This window comes from Xyrauchen texanus, chromosome 9 (genome assembly GCF_025860055.1).
Source record: "Xyrauchen texanus isolate HMW12.3.18 chromosome 9, RBS_HiC_50CHRs, whole genome shotgun sequence".
Taxonomy (NCBI): domain Eukaryota; kingdom Metazoa; phylum Chordata; class Actinopteri; order Cypriniformes; family Catostomidae; genus Xyrauchen; species Xyrauchen texanus.
In genome coordinates, this window is record NC_068284.1 from 43,990,495 (window position 1) to 44,016,500 (window position 26,006).

Sequence of the window (26,006 nt, forward strand, 5' to 3'; positions counted from 1 at the left end):
ATGTCTCCACGGTAACGCACTTAACAAGCCACGTGATAATATGCGCTGACTGACATCTCAGATACGGAGGCAACTGAGATTCATCCTCTGCCACCTGGATTGAGGTGAGTCACCACGCCACCATGAGGACTTAGAGCGCATTGGGAATTCCAAATTGGGGAGAAAAAGAATACGATTTTTGCCCTAATATCATAGGTCTTACTAGAGAAAATAAAATTATGACCTTACAAGGATTTTCTTGATAAAATATATATGATCGTGCCTGGTAACTGGTGCATGTAAAATAGCTAGAAATAGCATTTTAGCTTAGCATAAAGCTAAATGGTCACATTACAATTTATAGCAGGTTTATTTCTATTTCTGCTTCTCCAAACGTACTTCTCTGTCTGCACTTCTAAATGTAAAACATCTTAATAAAGTGTTTCACCACTGTTAGAACACTTTTAGGATTGCACTATTTATATTGATAAATGTTTTCCAACTGAATAGACTAAATGTGGTGGTGTAGTGGCTAAAGCACAGGGCTGATAATCAGAAGGTCACAGGTTCTAAACCCATGGCCACCACCATTGTGTCCTTGAGCAAGGCACTTAACTCCAGGTTGCTCTGGGGGGATTGTCCCTGTAATAAGTGCACTGTAAGTCGCTTTGGATAAAAGCGTCTGCCAAATGCATAAATGTAAATATAAATATTAAATGGAACAAATGACAATATAAAGCAAAGTAATCTATTCAGTAATCAAAATAACTTTTTGAATGTAACTATTTTCTGATTACCAATGATTTAAATTGTAACCATAGTGGAATACAGTTACTAATATTTTGTTTTTTAAATGCGCAATCCTGTTACGTGTATTGCGTTACTCCCCAAACCTGGCATCATCCGGGTACTCATAGTACACTTATTTTTTTGCACTTATGTTCAGTGCTAACATATTTTTAGCACACTTCAAAATGATGTAAAAATGTGTGATTTGGCATCCATCTCTACTTTTGCTGCCTTCTGTTTGGTACAACCTTCATGTCCAGAGCATGCCAATGATGCCTTAAAGCCTAAATGAAATCACAATTAAAGTTTTGCTGCTTTTAGTCCATTTCTATTAGCATTTCTATTATCTCACCTGCGCTGATGATGCCCTTGCAGGCCACTAAGAAGGAAGCGTGATCCATGCTGTAGAGTCATTCTCAAATAGAATCTCTTAAAAAGTGAGTTCCGACCGTTCAGCCCTCTAAAGCTCTCACAGTGGAGGGTAATTGTCTTCAAAGGGATTAGGGCATAGGGATTATCACTTCTGAATGGTACATGGGAGCTGTATGCAAGGAAAGTGGCTGGAGTTTATTTATATTTCTAATGGAGCCAATTTTCTGAGGTTTCATGGAATGAAAGCACAATTAAGTATTCTTTATTCTTTATGTTTATTGTATTGTGATTCAAAACATTGATATATTTGCATTTTTTACTCACTTGTTTCTCATTCATCTGTGTTGGACTTGCACAACGGCTACAGCCTCATCATAATCAAAGACCGTGATGCGCTTTGTGTGTTTGTGGGCTTATTATGTAGTAACATGGTCAGTTAGATCATTGTTCCTTTCTCAAGTCAGTGGAAAAACGGTCGGTCTCCGTATTGCTCCTCAAAGGTGAAATTTGCCATTTTTGCACCAGTAGTGTCACCAAACAGAATTTTAAAGATAATGTCTATTTACAAACAGGTTTCTCAAACAGATTGTCCTGCCCAAAACTCACAACATTGGTCTAACCACTGTTCCGCCAACTACAAACTATATCTTTCACTCTTTAAGATTAATTGGAGGAGACTGGCAGACTTCTTCCATTTGCATCATCTCACATGTGTGAACATCAGTGTTCTCCTACTTTTAATGAGAGTGGAGGTTGATTGCTGTTATCGAGTTCTTCCGCTCACCCCCCACCCTTCCCCACCATGGCACACTCTTCACGGGGGGCCGCAGGAGTTCAGTGCTCAACGCTTCAAGTATCTATCTGCCATGTGTTACTGCCAAATCACCATGGCGATAGCGGGCACTCAGGGCACCAGCTCTGCTCGAGACATCTGCCGAGCAGAGAGAATGAGGATCATTTGCGCTGCGAGGAGCCTGCGAAACAATGGAAGAAAATTAGACATTTAAAAAACCCTTTAATTTAAAATTCTGATTCATTGTTGGAAATAATTAGAGTGCTGTTTTGATGCTGATGAGCTGAGGCTTTATAAGATGTGCTCTGAAGTTGAAGGACATCTGATTTTGGTAAGGTTTTCGGTGAAGAGACGTCTCTTTCTGCCTGCTTATACAAAGAATGGCTGGAAATAGAATCTTTGTTTTTTCCTCCTTGTCATGAAAATATTTCAGCAGCCATTGATTTTGAATTATTTTCCCCATCTGTTGAGCACATTGTGATATAAAAATAGCTTCAGGTCTGTTTACTGACACGGAACAAATTCTCTAAGCTTAAAACTGTAAATGCCTCTTATCATGAATAGGGTTCATTATGGTTTCACATTACTTTTTTAAAGACATTAATAAAAAAAAAACGTTTTGTGGAAGCATCTTTATACAAGTTTACTGCTAAACGAAGACTAATTCAACCCAGCTTCCTGTTTCATTAAGAAGTACTTTCACACAGGAAAAAAATGGCACTTTTTAAGCCAACTCCTGGGAACATAAAAGCATGACAAATGATTTTAAAGATATGTTGAGTTTGGGCTGCCTAACCTCAGAGGTCTTGACCTTCTCGACTGTATCCAACAATTAAAATCATACAACGGTGGTCATCATTTTTAATTAATTGTAGTAAATTGATTACCAAAAACACAATGTTAACTGTGTATATACTTCTGACCTCCTGCACTCAACTAGAAACACAGCACTTTTCCTGTTTAGCAGTGTCTTCTCTGTACACTACAGTGTGCATATATTCTGTTTTTTTGTTTTTGTTTTTTAGATTTTGTGTGTTCTCCCTCCCCTCATTACAGAGTGTATAAATGATGAAGAACAGATCCCAGCTGGACTTTGGGTTGGAGGGGTGAATACTCCTGCAGGGAGCTCCAAATGCACTGTCATCTCCAGCATTGTGTAATATTGGACAGGTCATGAGACGAAAAAGCCTTGGGCTTATGTTACAAACAGCAGAAGGGAAATTAATCATGTATTTATTCTATTCATTTAGCTGATAATGAGAATGTAAAGCAGTTCAATGGAAAAGAGGCGAGAACCAGCCTGGCGATATAAACAATATTTTAATGATTAACTTAAACAAAAGACAAACACACACACATGACGGACATGTCCGTAAACGATCTCTCTGTCCCGCACCTCCGTCTGCCTTTATCCCTCTCGGAGGCTTAATTAGCCTGATTAGGGACCGGGTGTGTATAATCACGACCCGGCCCCGCCCTCCGCCCTGTCACAGAGAATAAAATCAGTATTTACAGAGAGAAAATGAAGGCTACCTAGAAACTCTCAGATACATTCAGAGATTTTAATCTTTTATTTAAAATCACAATAACAAACTAAGTTAAAGGTGATTTGGTCATTTTTATGATAAATCTTTTCTCGTAGTACTGCATAATATGGTGTAAAGGGATCAATGGAAAGGATGAGGTGAGAACCGGCTTCACGATATAAATAATATTTGAATGAGAAACTTAAGACACAAACAAACATGACGGACATGTCCATAAACGATCTCTCTCGCCCGCACGATCCTCTGTAATCGACCTTTTTCCCTCTCGGAGGCTTGATTAGCCTGATAAGGGACCGGGTGTGTAGGATCCCGACCCGGCCCCGCCCTCCGCCCTGCTACAATGTCAAGATAGTATTGTGTTCATGTCATATCAGAATTTTGAAACTGTAAAAACATTACATCATGATAATTAATTGATGGTTCTGTGATGGTAAGTGATCATTGATAAATAATTGGTGGTTCAGTTTGTTCGTTTAGTGATGTTGAGTGATAATGTAGCAATAGTTCAATGCTGGTTCAGAAATGGTAAGTGATAATTCAGTAATGTTCATTGTTGGTTCAGTGATGGTGAGTGATCGTTCAGTGATGGCTCACTGTTGGTTAATTAATGGTGAGTGTTGTTTCAATGTTGGTTCAGTGGCAGTGAATAATGGTTCAGTGATGGTAAGTGATCATGCAGTGATGATTTAATGTTGGTGGGTGATCATTCAGTGATGTTCTGTGTTGGTTCAGTTATTGTGAATTATAGTTAATTGATGGTGAGGGATCATTCAGTGATGGGTTACTGTTGGTTTAGTGATAGTTCAATATTGATTCAGTGATATTGAGTAATCATTCAGTGATGATTCAATATTGTTGAGTGATCATTTAGTGATGGTTAATTGATGGAGAGATCATTCTGCGATGGTGAGTGATCGTTCAGTGATGATTCAATGTTGGTGAGTGATGATCCAGTGATGTTCACGGTTGGTTCAGTGATGGTGAATGATGGTGAGGGATTATTCAATGTTGTTGAGTGATCATTCAGTGATGATTCAATGTTGGTTCATTGATGGTGAGTGATAATTCAGTGATGGTGAGTGATAATTCAGTGATGTTCAATGTTGGTTCTGTGATGGTGGTTGATGGTTCAATGATGGTTAGTGATTATTCAGTGATGCTTCAATGTTGAACTAGTGATGATGAGTGATCATTCAGTGATGGTGAGTGATCATTTAGTGATGGTTCAGTGATGGTGAGTGATCATTCAGTGATGATGAGTGATCATTTAGTGATGGTTCATTGATGGTGAGTGATCATTCAGTGATGATACTATGTTGGTTCATTGATGGTGAGTGATAATTCAGTGATGTTCAATGTTGGTTCTGTGATGGTGAATGATGGTTCAATGATGGTGAGGGATTATTCAGTGATGCTTCAATGTTGAACTAGTGATGATAAGTGATCATTCAGTGATGTTTCAGTGTTGGATCAGTGATGATGAGTGATCATTCAGTGATGGTGAGTGATCATTTAGTGATGGTTCATTGATGGTGAGTGATCATTCAGTGATGTTGAGTGATCATTTAGTGATGATTCAATGTTGTTGAGTGATCATTCAGTGATAATTCAATGTTGGTTCATTGATGGTGAGTAATAATTCAGTGATGGTTTAATGGTGGTTAATTGATGGTGAATGATGGTTCAATGATGGTGAGGGATTATTCAGTGATGCTTCAATGTTGAACTAGTGATGATAAGTGATCATTCAGTGATGTTTCAGTGTTGGATCAGTGATGATGAGTGATCATTCAGTGATGGTGAGTGATCATTTAGTGATGGTTCATTGATGGTGAGTGATCATTCAGTGATGTTGAGTGATCATTTAGTGATGATTCAATGTTGTTGAGTGATCATTCAGTGATAATTCAATGTTGGTTCATTGATGGTGAGTAATAATTCAGTGATGGTTTAATGGTGGTTAATTGATGGTGAATGATGGTTCAATGATGGTGAGGGATTATTCAGTGATGCTTCAATGTTGAACCAGCGATGATGAGTGATCATTCAGTAATGATTCAATGTTGGTGAGTGATCATTCAGTGGTGGTTCAATGTTGGTTAATTGATGGTGAGTGATAATTCAGTGATGTTCAGTGATGGTGAGGAATCATTCAGTGTTGGTTCAATGATGGTGAGTGATAATTCATTGATGAGTAGGGTTGTTCAGTGATGGTTCAATGTTGGTTCATTAATGGTTTATTGTGGGTTCAGTGATGATGAGTTATTCAGTGATTGGATAAAAGCGTCTGCCAAATGAATAAATGTAAATGTAATGTAAATGATTATTCAGTGTTTGTTCAGTAATTATGAGTGATGGTAAATACTCAAGCCAGTCTGAGACTCAGCTTGTAATAACTGTACAAGTCAGTCAATAGGCAAAATTATAAGATATGATGTGAGTGTGATAGTCTTAAAACCAGGGCTTTAACATGTTAATTAATGCGATTAATAGTTGAATGTTAAATCCATTAAAAAATAATGCAATTGATGCAGTATTTTTTCACTTCCTGAACTTCACTAATGTTTTTCCTTCTTCCTGTGACAAAATTTAGAACATATACATTTCCAGGAGGTACATTTTCGACTCAACTGCACATCCTAGCTCTGAACCGTATTATGTGGAGCAGTGCATGCTTATTCATTGCCTGCAACAAATGTCCCTGGCAAAATAGACACATGAGCGAATTTACTTCACTTAAGCATTAAGCCAGGTGTGGGAGAAATTCGGACAAGCTGCCGTATCTTTTTGCATTGCCCAAAAACGCTCACTCACTCTCATCTGAACCAGTGTCAAAGACGAAACTGTGGGGGAGAGACACAGCATGTGTTCGATAAAGAGTGAACAACAGCCAAAGAAATAATAGTTTTGAGATTTTAAACTTCAGCAAATTAAATTTACGTATAAGATATGTTTTATATCTGTATAGTGTCTTATAATGCATTGGCAATGTACACTTATCTTGAATCTGCCCATTTTATCTGATTATTAAAAAAAAGTCCATTGGAAAACTCCAGAATATTTTGCCCAACATTTAATTACAACATGTCCACTGATTTTATGGCACATAAACATATTCTAGTATAAAAAATGTATACCTATAAAAATGTGTCTACTTAAGGCTATACGCTCAATTTAAATAAAATAAATGATCACTAACCGATTTCCGTCAAGTTCTTCTAGACAAAGTATAAAGTAAATACAGTATATTTATGAATATATATTTTAATGTTTGTATTAATGTACAATGATTCATTGTGATTAATCAAAGAAAATTTAAATTAATTAGTTTTTTAATCAATTCACAGCCCTTCTCAACAGTGCACTCAGTAGCTTTTGTCTTTGTGTCACCTTGGATTAACACTGACACCTAGTGGCTTGGATGCAGCATCATTTAAAATCAATAGTTTACAGTTTCAGTGTCCATTGTAGAAATTTAGTATTCACAATCAGCCATGATTACTTTAAACAATGAGTGAAAGTGTCAAATAACAGGCCGGTTACTGAGATTAAGCGAGTAGTATTCGACTGGTCATGTGATTCTAAGATGTGTGGACCCTCCATGTAGAATAAAACAGCTTTTATAATGTTACTGATTTGACCGGAGTCTTCATTATAATGTGAGTGCTCATGATTTCCTACATATATTGCAAAATTACAATTCATGTCTGGAGTTAAACTTTTTTAATGAGGAAAAAATTATTGAGTGCACCTTTAAAACCCATGAATTTGACTCCGATTAAAGAGATGGTTCCCCCAAAAGAGAAAATTCTGTCATCATTTACTCAACCACATGCTGCTCCAAGCAAGCCTGTATAGCTTTCTATATTCCGTAGATCTCGCAAGTAGAAAATTAGTCTCAGTCACCATTCGCTTTCATTGCATGGAAAAAAGATGCAATGAAAGTGAATGGTGACTGAGGCTAAAATGCTACATAACATCTAATTTGGTGTTCAGAATAAAGAAGGTCATACTGGTTTGGAACATCATTAGGGTGAGTACATGATGACATGCATTTATTTATTTTTGGTGACCTATCCGTTTAAGACAAACCAGTCAAACATCAGTCAACTGGTGAGAGATGTTCAAAGATAATTGTGATGTAATTGTGATTAAAGTTGAGTGATCATGGTATGATGGTGAGCTGGTGTTTGTCTAAGTGCAGGTGATTGTCAGCAGCACCACCAGAGGCTGTAAGGGAATCACAGCTCACACGATCTCTTCAGTCTCCTCAGAGCTCTAGTGCAATACAGACACATATTCTTCTCCCAGCTTTGTCCCTCAATGTGAGTCGTGGATGAGAAAGTTGAAATCGCAGGTGCATGAAGCGAATCGTTCATTTTAAGACGCTATAAACGTGAAGAGAGGGAATATATATTGCGTCTTATTCTGTGATGGTGAGTTTGCGCTCGGATTTCCTTCACATCTCTTCATTCATTGATCATAGTCTAACGCTACTGCAATACATGTTAAACGTGGGCGACCCATTCATTGCAAAACAACATATACAAACACCTTACGTTGTGTTTCTAATGCGCTTCTCGTACGTTTTTTATAGGTGGATTAATTATTCTTAGGATAAGTGAATATTCACTGAGAGACCGCACAGATTATATTGGTCTTTATGTTCAGTTATGTTGGTATCATAGTGTTATATAATTTAAAGATGATATATGGGCTTTAATGTGACATTTAAAAAAAAATAAAATAAATATAAATATATATATATCATTCACACCATCATTTTAAAATGAAGCTTTTCATCCTAAAGGCGTTTGTCGCATCGTTGTTTCATATGAGCAATGTCAAAAACATGTCCATGTCTTATAAATAATAAGAACTGATGTGTGCATTTAATAAAATAAATTTTAATAAGAATTTTGCACTGTGACAGTATTTTTATGACAGGTCAACACCATTCTCATTACTGAAATATTATTTAAATTGTTTAGTATTTATAAATAATGGTAATATTTGTTGTACTACATTTCATTTTTGCTGATTTGAATTAAAGGTTCATTTAAAATGAAATGTGTCAGGACAGGAGAATTGTCATTATTACAGTAATGAGAATCTAATCAGAATAATGATCGTTCAAATGTTTAACATTTGGACACATCACAGTAATGACTGTTGGAGAGAGTAATGTATGTTATTTTCATGAAAGAAATGTCGCAATGCAAATACAACCTTAATAGTCCTAAAATAGGCCTTTTATATATTTATGCCAAATAAAATGTCTTGTGTCTTTCATTTCATGTTTGGGTGAAATGTGACTTAGACATGATTTTTGTTAGCAAACGCATCCATAGAGGAAAACACACTTTTGATATGAACATGTTATGATACATTACTATGAACCAAACTCATTTCTGTCTGTGCCGGGGAATGTTACCAGTGCATGTTACAGCAAAGAACCCGTGTAGAGCCAATAATCAGCCAATTGCTCTTGCTTTAGAGCTGTTTTCTCTTTCAATTGCTTTGCATATCACCATTGCTGAATCAGTCCAGATTTCTGCAGTGAATTTGAAGGCAGGCAGTGACTCACAGCACAGAATAATGTTGCTTTTACATTCATGCTAAAGAAATTCAACCACTTCTGTATTCCCTTTCAAAATTAACATCATATACATTTCTGTTGATTTGCTCATTACTCATTATTTTAATTTGCCTCTCTTAAGGTCATAATGTACAGTATAATGACTTGCATTTTGCTGAGCACCCTTTACAAACTTCAATTTTGACCTTGAAATCCAAATATTGTGACATTATAAACCACGTTAAGTTGTTATATCACAGTATTCTGTGAATTCCATTCATAATTCTTTGATCGATGATGAAAATGTGCATGTTTTTAATTGTCGTGTGTGTGTGTGTGTGTGTGTGTGTGTGTGTGTGTGTGTGTGTGTGTGTTGTTCAGGTTTTGCCTAAATCCCCATGATGACAAAAATGGCTTAATAAACATAATGTCTTAATGAGAATCTAAAAATGCTAAAAGGTTTAGGGGTAATAAAATATTATTAGCTCAAGGTAAAAGCAATAGATGTCAAAGGAAGTCCCACCATGATAGAACAACTAATGTGTGTTTGTGTGTGTGTGTCCTTGACGTGTAGGTCTCTGTGTAAAAGAAAATAATACAGCAATATCACTAGCAGTAACATAAAAAAAACATACTAGGTTAAATGATAGTCATTATTATTGCCAGATGCTCTTTTTCCTCTGCATCAAGAGCACGGACCCTATTCAGCAACAGAGCTGTGTTCCCTGCACTTTTCATTATGATGGTTATCAGAGCCCCAGAGTGTGTTTTGCATCCATAAAAAACCCATGTCTGTTATTTGATTGACAGTCAACTGTCTGTCTCTCCTTGAAGTGCCTCTCTTGCTTGTCCACAGGGGTTACAATAATAGCGCAGAGTAAAAAAAGAGAGAATCTTTCAAAGAAAGACTGTATAAATCTACATTTCAGAGAGTGTGAAAGTGAAATCATCAAAATCTCTAGAGATTTGGGCTCAGTGAATATAAACCATGCACATACATACATATTTTAGGGAAATCCAGCTGAAGTTTCTGGTATTTGGCACTTTTTGACTTTGAGTTGCTAAGTTGTGGGCTGGACTCATACATTTTGTTGAGATAAATAGCAGGCCCATTGCTGTTTACCTAGCAGGACAAGCATTTGGTCTGTCAGAGGAAAACAACAACTGTAGTTTTGTTAGCTGTGTTCTTACTGTGACATTGTACTGGGTATCTGTGTTAGCAAGAAGATTTTTCTGCACTTCAGTGACGATTAAGGCAAGTCTTTGACTATTAGTGAATATTTTAGGACAATCCATCTGAAGTTTCAGGCATTTGACACTTTTTGACTGAGTTGCTAATTTGTGGTCTGGACTGTGATTAGCTACCTGTAGCGGCAGCCCTGGTGTGCAGCCCTCTTCTGCTCTGCATGAGACCTGGATCTGCACAAACAACACAGCAACTCCCTCAGCTCTCTCAGCTGACTTCACTTTCACCCACACCCCTCATCTAACTGGGCGCGATGGGGAACTGGTTCGATCAACTCATGGAAATTCCCTCCACTCTCATCTCTCTGCTATAACACAACTTTTGAATATCATGCCATTACTTCCACTAATCCTGCAAAAATGAACTTTTTGGTCATCTATAGGCCCCAAGGTCAACTAGGCAACTTTACTGAAGAGCTAGATGTATTGCTGTCCTCATTCCCTGAGGATGGCACTCCACAGGTCAAGTGACCCTGCGGACCTGAGCAAGTATCAGTCACTTCTCTCCTCTTTCGTAGGTGCTAAAATTGACTTTTACCAGAATAAGATCAGTAACACTTCAGATTCACATAAACTATTTTCAACTTTCTCTTCTCTATCTTCCTCCACTACATCCTACTACTTCTCTGACTGCTGATGACTTTGCCATGTTTTTACTGACAAAGTAGCGAGCGTCAGCAGCCAGTTCTCTACACCTAACACTCACAGCCACTCTTTTCCAACATCCCATCCTCTGTTCTCCTCTTTCTCCTCTGTCTCCTAGACTCAGGAGAAAGTGCTTCTTTCTAACCATCCTACCACCTGTCCACTTGACCCTATCCCCTCACATCTTATGAAAGCTGCCTCTCCATCACTCTTACTCTCTCTCTCACACACACACACACACACAAATGTTGTGTTTCCATGTTTTATGGGGACTTTCCATAGACTTAATGGTTTTTATACTGTACAAACTTTATATTCTATCCCCTAAACCTAACCCTACCCCTAAACCTAACCCTCACAGAAAACTTTCTGCATTTTTACATTTTCAAAAAACATAATTTAGTATGATTTATAAGCTGTTTTCCTTATGGGGACTGACAAAATGTCCCCACAAGGTCAAAAATATCGGGTTTTACTATCCTTATGGGGACATTTGGTCCCCACAAAGTGATAAATACACGCTCACACACACACACACACACACACACACACACACACACACACACATAATCAACACCTCTCTCACAATAGGAAACTTTCCCAATACATTAAAGAAGGCTGAAGTAACCCCACTGCTCAAAAAAACAACACATAACCCGAAAGTAGTGGAAAACTAAAGGCCAGTCTCTCTCCTACCTTTCCTGTCTAAAACTATTTAGAGGGTTGTATTCAACCAGTTGTCAGCTTTTCACACACAGAATAACCTATGCGACAGACATCAGTCTGGTTTCAAAAGAGGACACTCAACAGAGAATGTCATCTTGTCAGTTGCTGAATCCCTGCGACTGGCAAGAGCTAACTCTAAATCATCCATCCTCATCCTCTATGACTTGGCTGCTGCTTTCAACACAGTGAACCACAAGATTCTCCTGTCCACCATCTCTGACCTGGGCATCACAGGAACTGCGCTTGGATGGGGTTGAATCATAGTTGAATCGTAGACATGGTCTTCAATCAGCCAAAAAGGACTCTTGTCACCCCACTCTTGATTGCACTTCACTGGCTACCTCTAGCTACCTGTACCCATTCAAGACTTTGACACTGGCCCTCAGGACAGCCAATGGAACCACACTATCTTACTTCAATTAAATTTCCAGGTTTATGCTACAACTCACTCTCTGGGATCTATGAATGAGAGGCGCCTGTTGGTCCCATCACAAAAAGGCTCAAAGTCTATTTCACAATATTTCACATTTTCTGTTCCACTGTGGTGGAATGAGCTTCCATCATCTACATGATCTGCTGATACAATCTCAACATTCAAGAACCAGCTGAAAATACTTCTGTTCTGCAAGCATTTAACCAATCCACACTGATTGCACTTACTATTGAACTTAACTTGCACTTACTGTACAAAAAAAAAAAATTCCTTCAGTCTCTTTCTGTCTCTTTCTTCTGCACTAGTACCTATACTAATCCAGCCACCTTGAGAGCTTGTTAGTACAACACTGTAGAAGTTGTTGAACTTTGTATAACAAATTGCATGCTATGTTCCTCATTTCTGAGTCGCTTTGGATAAAAGGGTCTGCTAAATAATTAACTTTAAATGTAATATGCTGTAATACACCAATCCTATCTCAGATTCCACCAAAAATTGTTGTCTGCTGTCATATATGGAGGTTTACTGAGAGGAAAACATTGTAATATGTATAATATTTATTAGACTGAACGATCCTCTCTGCCCATATTTGGATGACTTCCACCTCTATTTGCAGCAATCTGAATCCTGATATGGTTGGTTAAGAGTTTCATGGTACTGAACAATATACTAAATCATTAAAAAAATGTCTCTGATGGGCCCATCTGATCTTAAAGTGTTAAGGCATAATCTTGCTTGCAGGGTTGGAAGAATTTCAGAATTTCAGAAAGTGTGTATTATTTATAAAAAAAAAAAAAAATACTTTTTACTTTTACTTTCTCCTGTAGCTGCTTAATATGCAGAGACACATGTAAGTAGGGCTGGCTATTGATACAGATTTCCTAACTTGTTTTTATTCCAATTTGAATCCAATTTAGATTCAATTTGATTAGATTCTGATTAAATTGGGTTATATTTTAGTTATAATATGTAATTTCCTTACATATGAAAGCAATTTATAATTTTTATATCAATTTTAATACCACAACAAAATATTTACAAAATGAGTAATTAATAAAGACAAGTATAAACAGTCAGTAGTAAAGTAATAACAACAAAATACATATTTCAAGCAATAGAACAAATAAAAACAAAAGAACAAAACCTAACCCATGATTGAGAGGGCGATTGTGGAATTGGCAGAGGTGCAGAGAAAGCATTGAGGGTGGTTGAGAGCTTAAAAAAGTTGAGAAATACTCTGATTTATGCCAATGACAAGCAAAAAACGCTGTGCAGCCAATCGCTATGAGCAGAATCGGTTACGTCTGTCATAAGCGCTTTAAATTCTGCTTTTAATGCTGGAGTTTCTGCTGTTCTAGACAGACTTCTGTCCCACTTATTATTAGGTGTCTTTAAATACTATATACTAACATTAAAATACTTACAATACAGTGTACTTATTGCTTAACTACATGTTGTCTCACAAGATTTACATTTGCTGCTACTGACGTTGAGGTATGGGTAGGTTTAGGTTTGGGTTTAGATGGTACCATGATAAAATGTCATTTTATACCTAATCGACAATCTTCCCTTTTTACACATTTTGCACTATTTATACATTATGCTTTGTACTCTAATGGTCACCAGCCATTTACACATATCTGTACAATGCACCATATCTATTATTGCTTGTAATTTGCACTGAGCTGGTCTCTACTATTGTACCGCATAACTACTTCTAGAGAGATGCTAACTTTAATTAACAGAGCGTACTGTACTCTGCACAATTACAATAAAGATGAATCTAATCTAATCTGATCTAGATTAGGGTTGGGTTAAGGGTAAGGGTTGTGGTAGGGTTAGGTTTAGGATAAGGTTAACAGTGTAACTACACATATAATTAAATGCAGAATATTTAAATGTAAGTACAATGCAACAACATGTATGTACATAATAGATCAATAATAATAATGACCAATCTGTGGCCATTTTTCAAACTGGGATGGGTGTTTCTTAACTATCCATTGAAAGTATGGATGTACAATGTAGTAGGCAAATCAAGTAAAGCGGTTGAAAATGCCAAATTAAAAAATGCTGATTAAAAAAGGCCATTGACTGGGAAACAACCATTTTTGTTCTGCCAAGACACACGTCTCTGCCACAGGGAAATGTAAACACACTTGAGCTGATACAAAAATATCTGATAGGAAATTATGCTTGTCATTGACTCAGCATAATGTGGCCAATCCTAGGGTACTGGAACTCTTGGAAACAACATGCCGAATTCCCATGTGATCATGTTGCAATAGCCTGAGTGGTGAATTGTATCATGATGTGGACAATAGCAGAACAGATACTGCAGTTTGTAGAAGCAGCTCTCTACAGTATGTGTGTTTTAAAACATTGTACTGTCTCTTTCAGGCTTTATAAGGGGTGCAATCTCTGAAAACTACAGTGAGCAGAATGTATAGACACATGGCACGAGAGGCCTTTCTCATACTCTTTCTCATCATCAGTCTGGTAAGAGCACAGACAGCTGTGTATTTGTATGTGGTCATGTATTCTCATGAAAAAACACAACCTGGTCTCATAGAATCATGTTATTATACCTACATTTTGCAGAATTATTATCACATGGCTCATTGTACTTATCGCTTAAGTCTCCTGCTGAACACTAGAGGCGCTACAACTACAATTACTTTTATTCCCTTTTACACAAATCATGAGTAAATTGGCAGATTATTGGTTCATAAGCATTCACCCTGTTTCTCATTCAGTTATCTTAGAACATCTAAAGACTTTTACAATAGCACATGACTTATAATGCAAAACATTTGAACATTTGCATTACATAACCAACCACATTTACAAGCTTGTTTGAGTGCGATCATATTGCGCAGTAGCTCAACTGATAGAGCATTGCACTTGCGATGCAAAGGACCGTGGCATGAGTCCTGAAGAGCATGTGAGTTGATAAGTGAGCTGAAAGTGTCATAGAAGCACCACAAAATGTTATTATTGCTTCAGTAATGGCGTTTTTCATGACAAATGAGCTTTTATGACACTATTGGTTAGGTTTAGGTTTAGGTTTAAGGTTTAGGTAGGTTTTGTTGATTTAAAACCTTCCCCAACGGCCATAAAAATCGGCATAAACTTCTTAGGTTCCCGGCACCCCGAAGGGGGGAACAAAGCGGCGTGCCAAGCATCTCTCTCTATGTTTCTTGCATAGAGTTAAAGCGGCTGGGGCCATCTTAATGCAATCAGACACATCGGGGAAGGCATTCTTTTCCAACTCCTATTCTTTCGGGGGGGAAAAGATCCCACAGAGACCACCACCTGCCCATGCTGCGGGGAGGTAAAGAAATGGCGTAATACGTCACACAGGTTTTCAGGCCACATGTGGGAATGGCACGGTAGATCCTACCTGCTGCGCGGATGGAGTTGCTACAAACACAGTGACCGGGAGGCAGCGGGGACTGCCCAAGTGAGACACGGATCTGCCCGTAGGGGGACCGTACCGCGGACAATACACACAGGGGTATTAATCCACACAAGGGCCCATCCTGTGGAGCACCTATTCCAGTACAGAATAATTTTAGTACCCGTAGTGTGTCAGGGAATTCCTCCACTGAATTGGTGGACGAATGGGCTAGGGAGAAGTCATCCAGGGAGCCGAGTTAGTGGGATCTCCTGGGATAAGAGTGCATGTGTTTGCCTCAGTGGAGGGGAAGATGCTAGGTGCAAGCGGTACACCCGGTCAGTTGTACCACGTTACCGAGTTCTACCGGTTCAGACCTGACAAAATACGGGATGAGACTAACTCAACCCTGAGAGTGTAAAATCTCGTAAAGGTATTGGGTGTTGCCCAGCCCGCTGCTCTGCATATGTCTGGTAGGGAGGTGACCTTGGCCATTGCCCACGAGGATGCCACACTTCTCGTCGAGTGTTCGAACCCGCAAGGGTGCGGGCATGGCCTGGGTGTCAATGCAATGGCATCAACGACCAAGTGGGAAGCCTCTGTTTGGAGACAGCATTCCCTTTCCACTGTCCACCAAAGCAGACAAAGAGCTGCTCAGAACATCTAAAGCTCTGCGTGCGGTCCACATACATAAAGGCTGGGTCTGCCTCCTCCCGGGGCAGCTTCGCTTGCAGGTTCACTACCTGGTCCCCGAAGGGGTTCATAGGAACCTTGGGCATGTAGTCGGGTCACGGTCTTAGGATGACACGGCTGTCTGCCGGACCGAACTCCAGGCAAGTGTAGCTCAGAGAGAACATTTGCAGGTCCCCAACCCAGACGTGGAGGTTCTAGAGGTTTGGGCACGGATACCAGAGGGTGCCCCATTCCTGAGAAAGAAGGTCCTTCCTCAGGGGAATTCGCCAGGGAGGGGCTTTTGCGAGGAGCGTAAGATCCGAGAAGCAAGACCGTGTGGGCCACAGTGACTCTCGAGAGTGGGTTAGGATAAGTCAGTCGTCGAGGTAATTGAGTATGAAAATGCCCACTTCCCTTAGCGGAGCAAGGGCTGCCTCTGCAACCTTAATGAAGATGCGAGGGGACAGGGTCATGCCAAGGGGAGGACCTTGTACTGATCGAACGCGAACCGTAGGAAGGGTCGGTGTCGAGGCAAAATACGTGGAAGTACGCGTCTTTCAGTTTTACCACTGCAAACCAATCTGACGCAAGTTAGACTGTGTCTTTGCATGAGCATTTTGAACGGGAGTTTTTGTAAGGCCCGGTTGAAAGTCCAAGATCGGTCGTAAGCTGCCACTTTTCTTGGGTATGATGAAGTAAGGGCTGTAGTAACCCTTCTTCATCTCGGCTGGAGAGGCAGGCTCTATCATGTCTTTGTTAGTAAAAGGGTCGCGATTTCCGCATGATGGGTGTTGGCGTCTTCGCCGTGCACCGAGGTAAAGCGAATGCCGCAGAAAGGGGACAAGGACCTGGTAAACTGAATCATGTAGCCGAGTTGGATGGTCCTGGCCAGCCAGCGTGATGGGTTGGGAAGTGAGCGCCACGCGTCCAAGCTCCGTGCAAGGGGCACTAAGGGGTCGATAATTTTTAACATACCTGGCGAGGCTTCGCAGCATTGCAGAGCAGGTAGTGTGGCGTTGGGAGGCAAAAAGTGCCTTCCGAGGCTTTGGTGCTGAGAGCACTCTTGAAGCACTTACCTTGCTCCGCACACCCGGCAGGGGGGGTGGGTTAGTCACTGAGGAGGAGGTCCCGTGTAGGCGTCCTCTGGACTCGTCAGAACCGGCCAGCCTGGGGGCAGCAGTTGTGGGTCCTGAGGTGAGAGGTCCGCGGTGCTGGGACTGCTAGAGTGTGGCACCGGGTTGCCGTGAGAATGGCATTTGCAGGCCAGGTAACCCAGGGAAAGAGGAAAAACTATTGAGAATGTGGGAACCACAGCCCGAAGGGGGTTCGGCAAAGAAAATACTTTTAACTGAAGGTTCTCCTCCCGGCCCTCCACCGGGGGACCAGCTCCGGAGCAAACATCTCGCTCCCTGGGTCATCCATCTCAGGAATGCTTGGGAGCCTCCCGGGTCCTCGAAGACTTTCAGGAGTCGGGGGGCGTGCGCTTCCTGTGGAACACTCAACGCTGGGGCTGAGAGCTGGGCCCAGGTTGAGGCGTAGCTGCTTGACGCTTGGAAGCCACAGGAGGACGCCCTCGGCGAGCAGACGGATCACGGCCTGCGCTGGTACGGCGGTGGGGCATGATGTGGGAAAAGGCCTCTGTCTGTTTGTTCACCGCTGAGAACTGCTGGGCGAAGTCGTCAACGGTGTCACCGAATAGACGGAGCTTGGAGACGGGGTGTTGAGAAAGCGTGCTTTGTCTACTTCCCGTATCTCGATCAGGTCCAGCCATAGATGATGCTCCTGGACCACGAGGGGGGCCCCGGGGGCGCAATCGGTCGTCTATCGCAGTTCATACAGCACATCAGGATCAGGACTACCCAAGTGCAGATCTTTAAGTGCCTTGGCCTGGTGGATTTGCAGGGGGGCCATGGCAGGCAAGGTGGAGACAGCTTGGTGCCGCTCCGCCGTCGAGGGTAGTGAAAGGTGCCCTCTATGGCTTTGTCATTTCATCATGCACCTCCGGGAAGAAAGGAACTGGTGAGGTCGTGGCTGTGAGTGGCGGAACCAATCGTCTAGCCGTCTAGTGCTCACGGCGGCCCAGGCAAGCATAGCGGACAACTGCGCGTCAGGCTCAGACTGGACGAGCAGACCCAGAGGTGGCAGCCCAGTCGAGTCATCACCTCGTGACGTTCTCCAATGCAGTGGCAAAATCATCATCCAGCTCGCGGGGTCCGAGGGAGTAAACAGACTGGCCATGAGGCGAGCCGCTCTCACCTCGAGCCCGAACTGAAGCAAACGAGCGTGCTGGGGAAGCAACGGAAAAGCTAGGAAAGCCACACAACGTTGCCATGGTTATGTTCACGCACTGAGAACATGAACCATTCATAAAACGTTGCCTGTGTGTGATTGCAGTCCAGGCACGCGAGGACCGTCAGAAGCGGAGAGAAAACAACCGCATCCAGGAACTACACAGGGGCATCTTTAAAGTCCTGAAAAGGACATTCAACTCCAGCTGTGTATTGCTCTTTCAGAGAAAATAACGCTCTCAGCAGCACTGTCGAAGCACCCAGGGGCAAAGCTACACTGCCATGCAGAGAAGGATAAAGCCACTGATATTTACATTTATGCATTTGGCAGACGCTTTTATCCAAAGCAATTTACAGTGCAATTATTACAGGGTCAATCCCCTGGAGCAACCTGGAGTTAAGTGCCTTGCTCAAGGACACAATGGTGGTGACTGTGGGGTTTGAACCAACGACCTTCTGATTAACAGCCCTGTGCTTTAGCCACTACGCCACCACCACTCCCATGATATGTGCCATAGATCCAACAGCATACGCTCTACAGAGGTGAGTGGAACAGTAAGTGACTTCAGCTCGCTGATCGCACAACCGCTCTGCTCTGAAGAAGAAATCTGAATGGACAGACACATGATTCCCTCCTTTTATACCCGTATGTCCGGGGGAGGGACATTTCTGTCTACCAATTTCTCATTGGCCTTTTCTCAAGTTCAGAGGTAACCGAGGCCTTCAAAGAAGTCTTCTAGTGTCGCTTCATTCGACACAACTTCGAAGTGAGCGACAGACGGGGAACTCACTTTTTTATTACCAGGCAGTGGATAATTCACCTCGGAACTGCCGCGATACATGTGCTAAACCATGTAAAATCCTTTTGCGAAAATGTCGCTACAGTCACATAATTTTCATGAGATCAGGCCACTTGAAACGCCATAGTTAAAATCCAGTTCTGTTTTAATACCACTGCCAGTTTGAGAACATATGATAGAGGTTGACCTTTTAAAAAGAAAGAAAAGAAAGAAATACATCCTGTGTTTTTAAGATATCTACTGTTTTGTCATAAATGTTTTGGTAGTTCTTGGTAATTTCCCTGCTGTGAGGTTACAGACATCTGACATTATAGACATAATAAGATAAAAATCTTATCTTTTATCTTACAAAAAAGAGAAACAAAGATGTTTTAATTGTTCTATGAATGTGTATTTTAACTATAAATCTAGTAAAACAATTTAGAGGAAAATTGTATTGCTAAGAGGTCACTCATTTTATTTCAGCAGACTTTATAGGAGTCCTCAATTTATTTATAGAAAATATACACTTTGTCTCAGATGTTTCTTCTAAAATTCATTTTTATAGGAATAGTTACAAAAGAGACAATTGTTGACATGCAATGTAAGACTATAGAGCTATACAATAACGTGGATAGCAAAGCTCAACTAATTAGATCTTGAAAGAATTTGATGTGAAATGTTCATACAGTGTTCATAAGGAGATCTCTGTCTTTTCAATGCAGAATTTAGTATTTTGGCAAATCAGAGCACAGTTTGAGACATTGTTGAAAGATTACAGGGATATTTTTCTCAGGAGAAACATCTGAGAAGCAGGAGGTTTCCATGTGCACTCCTTATGTTATTGCTGTCTAGGATAAACAACTGAGAGATTTATAGAGAACTAATTATTATTATTATTGTTTCCATTCCTATTGGTCAAAGAGTGTGTAGGGCTATCTGTGTGTTTATGTCTGGAGAATGAGTCATATTCTGAATGATGGAAGCTCAGTTAGTATCAGAACACACAAAAGTGGACATGCATATGACACACAAAATTGCACTCAGACTCTTACCTGCTTTATTTGATCTTGATTTTCACAAATTTTCTTGGTATCTGTTTGGAAATAGATTGCAACAGTCTGGTTCCGGAAGTAAAAATCTCATTCGTTTTCTCCATAGGTGAACGGATTTTTATGATAACTTATAAACCTTTAAAGACTGGCCACTCCCATGACACACTGTGAATGACACAATCGAGTCACTCTCCCTACACTCTCGAAATACATATATATTTGCATATATAAATGAATATTTTGCAGTGTAATTTAAACATACTGTTTATATACTCATATTCATTTTAAAAGAATATTGTTATGTTGTTCCATTTTAATTTCGGTTACGTCATTTGTAATGCTTCATGGGATTGTGGTTAATGTTCTCATTAAAGACAAAAAAAAAAGTTTGCATTGTTGTGATTCAACATATGAAGGATTATAATGAAATCCCTATATGGAAAAAATGAATGGGAAAATTACTTCTAGACAGCTGAAAAGTGGGCAGGCATACACAGACACTTTTGTACAAAGCAAAACAACAAAAGCATATTTATCTAATTAAATTCCACTGTGTAAAATTAAAATCTAATGCTTGAGTCTATAAATAGGTTCTCTGGCTCCAAATTGCCCAGTGTGGTCAGCAGCAAAGATGACGCAGCATCGTTCATCAAATTATTTGTTTTTCTGGGAAGATTTTTTTTTATCTGGAATCTGGCCTCTCTCTTACAGACTGTAGACAGGACCTTTTTGGGTCAGGGGTTTTGGGTCTAGCCCCTCAATTAAGTTTTGAATTGTCCCAAAGGAAATACAAAAATATTTAATACAGTCACTGAAGACTTTATTAGGAACACTTGTACAACTACTTATTCATGCGATTATCTAATCAGCCAATCATATGGCAGCAGTGCAGTGCATAACATCATGTAGAAATGGGTCAGGAGCTTCGGTTAATATTCATATCAACCATCAGAATGGGGAAAATATTTGATCTCAGACCGTGGCATGATTGTTGGACCGTGGCATGATTGTTGGTGCCAAATGGGCTGGTTTGAGTATTTGTGTAACTGCTGATCTCCTGGGATTTCCACGCACAACAGTCTCTAGAATTTACTCAGAATGGTGCCAAAATCAAAAAGCATCCAGTTTTTCAAATGATTGTGCCCTAAAAATACCTAGATTCCTCAGAAGCTAGTGTTAGCTCGATTTTCAGGGACGGTACATAGAGGGACGTTCAATCAAATGCTGGAACAAACCCTACAGATGGCAGAGGCAGACAGAACACTACCTCTGTAAAGGACAACATCTATAAAAGGTTTTTATTTAACACCCAGAGGGGTAAATAGACAGGATCACAACAAACGTTTTAGTTTTTAGTTCAGGTTTAGTTTTCAGATTTGTGTTTTTGTGCAGGCACATTATTTGTGGCAACATTTTATGTTTTTTATAGTGTCAATTCATCTGTGCTGCTTCTGTTTATTCATGTTGCTTATATGTGGTTCTAGTTGATTTACTTTTATCTTTGAATTGTCTCAGATGTGGCCCATACATTCAGAGATCTCCAACTGCGTCATTAAACGCGAGGAGGAAAGATGCATGGAGCGAATCTCTCTGCATGTCCCCAATGATGATGAAAAGTTTGGTGAGAGACTTTTTATTGTTGTATACTGCATACTTCTACACATACTATTCTTAAAAACAAAAGGCAATATACTTCTACTGTAACAGAGCCTTACTTTCTTGTCTTTTCAGTTTATAATGTAAACATGAAATCAAAAATGACCCTTTATTGATTTACTTTCTGGTCTTACTGTGCACGATTCATCAGTGCATGTAATTCACTGACGAATCGTGCAAAAGTTTACAAAACTGTCTTTGTTAACTTTCATCAAAATGTTATAATTTGGACTGCCTCTGAAATGTCTTTCCTTTGCAGCTGATGTCACTATTGGCTGCTTGTGTTTCAAGAGACTTATTTAATCTCATGATCTAAGACTCCGAAACAGCCAGAGTCTCAACAGTTGCACTAACTTGAATTTATTGGGTTAATTTCAACCATCCTGTAATGCATGTGTCATTCATCTCATACGTATGTGCCCTATAGAGGTGTTCAGGTATTGTGGAGCGGGGCTGTGACAGCTGTCAGCAATTACAGAGGAGAGCAGTTATATTTGAGAGAGCTTTAGGACTCATACAGTGAGATGTGGATTAATGAGAGAGGAAGAGAGAGAAAGAGAGCATTTTGACTGTGACTCATAGGTTTGGAGCTTCAAGAACACTCCAGTTCTGACTGTTTGGTGCAGAAAATAACAGATTATAAGGGGCAAAACTGTTTGAGTTGTTATAATGACACTCGATTTCCTGCCTATTGCTCAATATATGTAGCTATATGCCAATCTGCATACTTTCTGCCTTAAATTGCATGCAAGATTGGAAGTAGTACATTCCAAATCACAGTATGTTTGAAATAGTATACAGTTCCTGATGGACTTTCGAAGTGTGCGTTTATTTACGATTTTTGGCCTAATATTCCCACAATGCCTTTCAGTTGGACAAAAGTAGTGAGGAATGTGAGGCCAAATGTATTTTAAGTTATAATGATGTCTGCCCACTTTTTTTAGCAATAATCACGTGCTTCTTTGGATGTCTATAGGAGCTTTTGGGCACTATTTGGAGTGGTGGTGGTAGTGGGCTAAAGCGCATAACTGTTAAACAGTAGGTCACTGGTTCGATCCCCACAGCCATCACCATTGTGTCCTTGAGCAAGGCACTTAACTCCAGGTTGCTCTGGGGTGATTGTCCCTGTAATAAGTGCACTTTAAGTCGCTTTGGATAAAAGCATCTGCCAAATGCATAAATGTAAATGTAATATAATAAATGTATTTGCATTGAATCTGAATCTATTGCCAATTGGACATTGGGCTTTTAATCAATGTATTTTTGTCCTGCCTAGAAGCCCGGCTTCTCTATTCGAAGAGCTCTCAAATAGGCGGTAATTGAAAAAGTGATTGAAAGCATATGATATGTAGAAACAAGGCTGTCGAACGCAGACCATTTGGCAGCTCAGAGATATATGTGCAGGTATTTTCAATTTGACGTAAGAAGTTTATTCCAGCTTTCATAATCTGATCATTTGACAACTTTGTTGAAAAAACAGTCATTATTGTCGTTTAGAAACGTCACCGTTTGAGTAGTCTGTGCTTCCCCACTTTTGATAAGCACCTGCCGTCACTCCTTACTACATATGCAAAAGTATGTACTTTCCCATAACTAGAAAAGTACATACTTTTAGTGATTAGTATATGTACCCATGACATACTAGTCATATATAAGAGTCACAATGTTTATTTTTTATAGTCAACGCTGAGAAAGAAGATGGCTAAATGTCTCATTATGTGTAATACATTTCTTAAATGTGTACTTTTCAATAACAATGCCAAGGTCACGGGTTTGAGTCCCAGGGAACATACTGCATACTTATAAATGTATTAAAAATGCACCAATATAAACATTGTGTGCTGATACATATATCTGATTGTTAAGAACAACATCTAATGGTACCGATAGTCACAGATTATTGTATAGATATTTTGGTGGTTCTACTTTTCTATGCTACCATATTTAAAATGAACTGATAATTAATTACACAACTTCGAAAGAAATTTAAATAATAACTTTATTTTTCTTTCTCTACATATCTTCCATGTTTAAGAGTAACTTGTCTCAGTTATGAACAAAGAACTGAAGCAAAAGCATATTATTATCTCAAATTAACATTATTAAATCAGATTAAGAGAATCTTCCGTCTTCTTTTTTATTCACAGGAAATAATCGGCCCAGTTCATCAACAATTGGCCAATGTCTGCTAGTGATAATTGCTTTTATTGGCTGATACCGATGATTGGCCGATACATCGGTGCATCACTAAAATGTATAATTTAAATACACTGTAAAAGCTTTTTCTAAATTAATCTCTTAATTAGAGTTTAAGATTATTTTTCTGATGTGCAAGAATGTAAAATATTTAGGTTTGAATGTTCAGAAACAACTAGACAACATTCACCTTGTTTAGTCTGGCTTTACTGAACTCTGAGTAAAAGCATCCTCTGGGGGACGGTTAAACTAATTAGACAACAGCAGAACCATTGACCACAACAAAGGGAAATGGTTAACAGCTGATAATTATTTCAACACGTCTGAAACCCATTAATAACAACAGGAATTGAAGCCCTCATAATTGAAAGTTTCATTGATTGTAAATGATCTTACAGCTGCAAAACAATTATGATCATTTTTCACTGAGTTAAATGGTTTAGTGCACTCAAGGTGATTTTGAATCCACAAAGCAGAACGGAATGAATAATTTGTCTGGATGTTCCAAGAAATTTGTAGATCCATGTGGAACCTTTGAATGCACTTGATCAATTACTTTGTCATTAATTATTGTGCTGGTCCAATAAAACTCTAGAAATGCCACATTGCGGGGGCCTGTGTAGCTCAGCGAGTATTGACGCTGACTACCACCCCTGGAGTTGCAAGTTCGAATCCAGGGTGTGCTGAGTGACTCCAACCAGGTTTACTAAGCAACTAAATTGGCCTGGTTGCTAGGGAGGGTAGAGTCACATGGTGTAACCTCCCCGTGGTTGGGATTAGTGGTTCTCGCTCTCATTGGTTTGTGTGGTAAGTTGTGTGTGGATTGCGGAGAGTGGCTTGAATCTCCACATGCTGTGAGTCTCCGTGGTGTCATGCACAGCGAGTCACGTGATAAAGCGCGGATTGATTGTCTCAGAAGTGGAGGCAACTGAGACTTGATCTCCGCCACCTGGATTGAGGTGAGTAACAGCGCCACCGTGAGGACTTGCTAATTAGTGGGAACTTGACATTCCAAATTGGGGAGAAAAGGGGATAAAAAGAAATAATTAAAAAAATGAATTGCCACGTTGTTGCAATTGAAACCTTTGCAGTTGACTTAAATCTGACATAAATATGGCAGCTGCTTCACATTTTAGTAAAACATATATAGTGATCCCCTTTGTTTTGTTTTTTTTACATTATATGATCAGTTGCACCATATTAATTCAATTAATAATATTTCAATTAAAAATGACAACAGTAACATGACATTTTGGGCTCTCAAAATGATATACAGTGGCTGAAAAAATTATTTGGACACAGAAGCCATTTAACATTGCATTAGAAAACAAAATAACAGAACAAGAGGCATCTGCAAACAAATGATGCTAGAGCTTTTCCGGGAACTAACTGGACTCTTCTGAGTCATTATTAAGAATATATATTTTTATATTTTCATTTTCAGTATATTCCTTGAAAAATGTACTTTTGCAATCTTCTAAAAAAGCCACTTGGATTGATATCTTGTTATCAATTGCAATGGCATTCATACCTTTTTATCAAAAACTGTACTTTTTATTACATACTTTTTTTATGTCTTTGCATGTATGAATTGAGGGTATGCCTATTCTGCAGCAGTGATGTTTGTTTTCTGGCTGTTTACATCTCCTTCATTGATCCTCATTCTTCTATTCCTCAAACCACAGCAGACTCATCTCATCAGTGCGCAGACAGAAAATCATTTAGCCGGAAATAAAACAGCCACGTTTTCATGAGGGGGGAGAGAAACAGATTGACAGATGCAGATAGAAAGACAAAATGAGACAAAGAGGAAACAGGAGAGAGAGAGAGAGAGAGAGATACATGAGCTTCAACTA

At 39.6% G+C, this 26,006-nt stretch overlaps 1 protein-coding gene across 5 annotated transcripts in view; it reads left to right on the forward strand.

Annotated features, from left to right (window-relative positions):
* The first annotated feature begins 2,143 nt into the window (after positions 1 to 2,143).
* The window catches only part of LOC127649060 (pituitary adenylate cyclase-activating polypeptide type I receptor-like), a 52,283-nt gene continuing 28,420 nt past the window's right edge, over positions 2,144 to 26,006 (forward strand). For 4 of the 5 annotated variants that reach the window (XM_052133958.1, XM_052133960.1, XM_052133961.1 and 1 more), the window contains exons 1-3: positions 7,758 to 7,916; positions 14,508 to 14,606; positions 21,814 to 21,919. In XM_052133958.1, the coding sequence (XP_051989918.1) occupies positions 14,550 to 14,606; positions 21,814 to 21,919 (163 nt within the window). In that variant the 5' untranslated portion in view covers positions 7,758 to 7,916; positions 14,508 to 14,549. Of the gene's footprint in view, positions 2,265 to 7,757; positions 7,917 to 14,507; positions 14,607 to 21,813; positions 21,920 to 26,006 lie in introns of those variants that run through there. The other variant, XM_052133959.1, reaches the window with a different exon arrangement.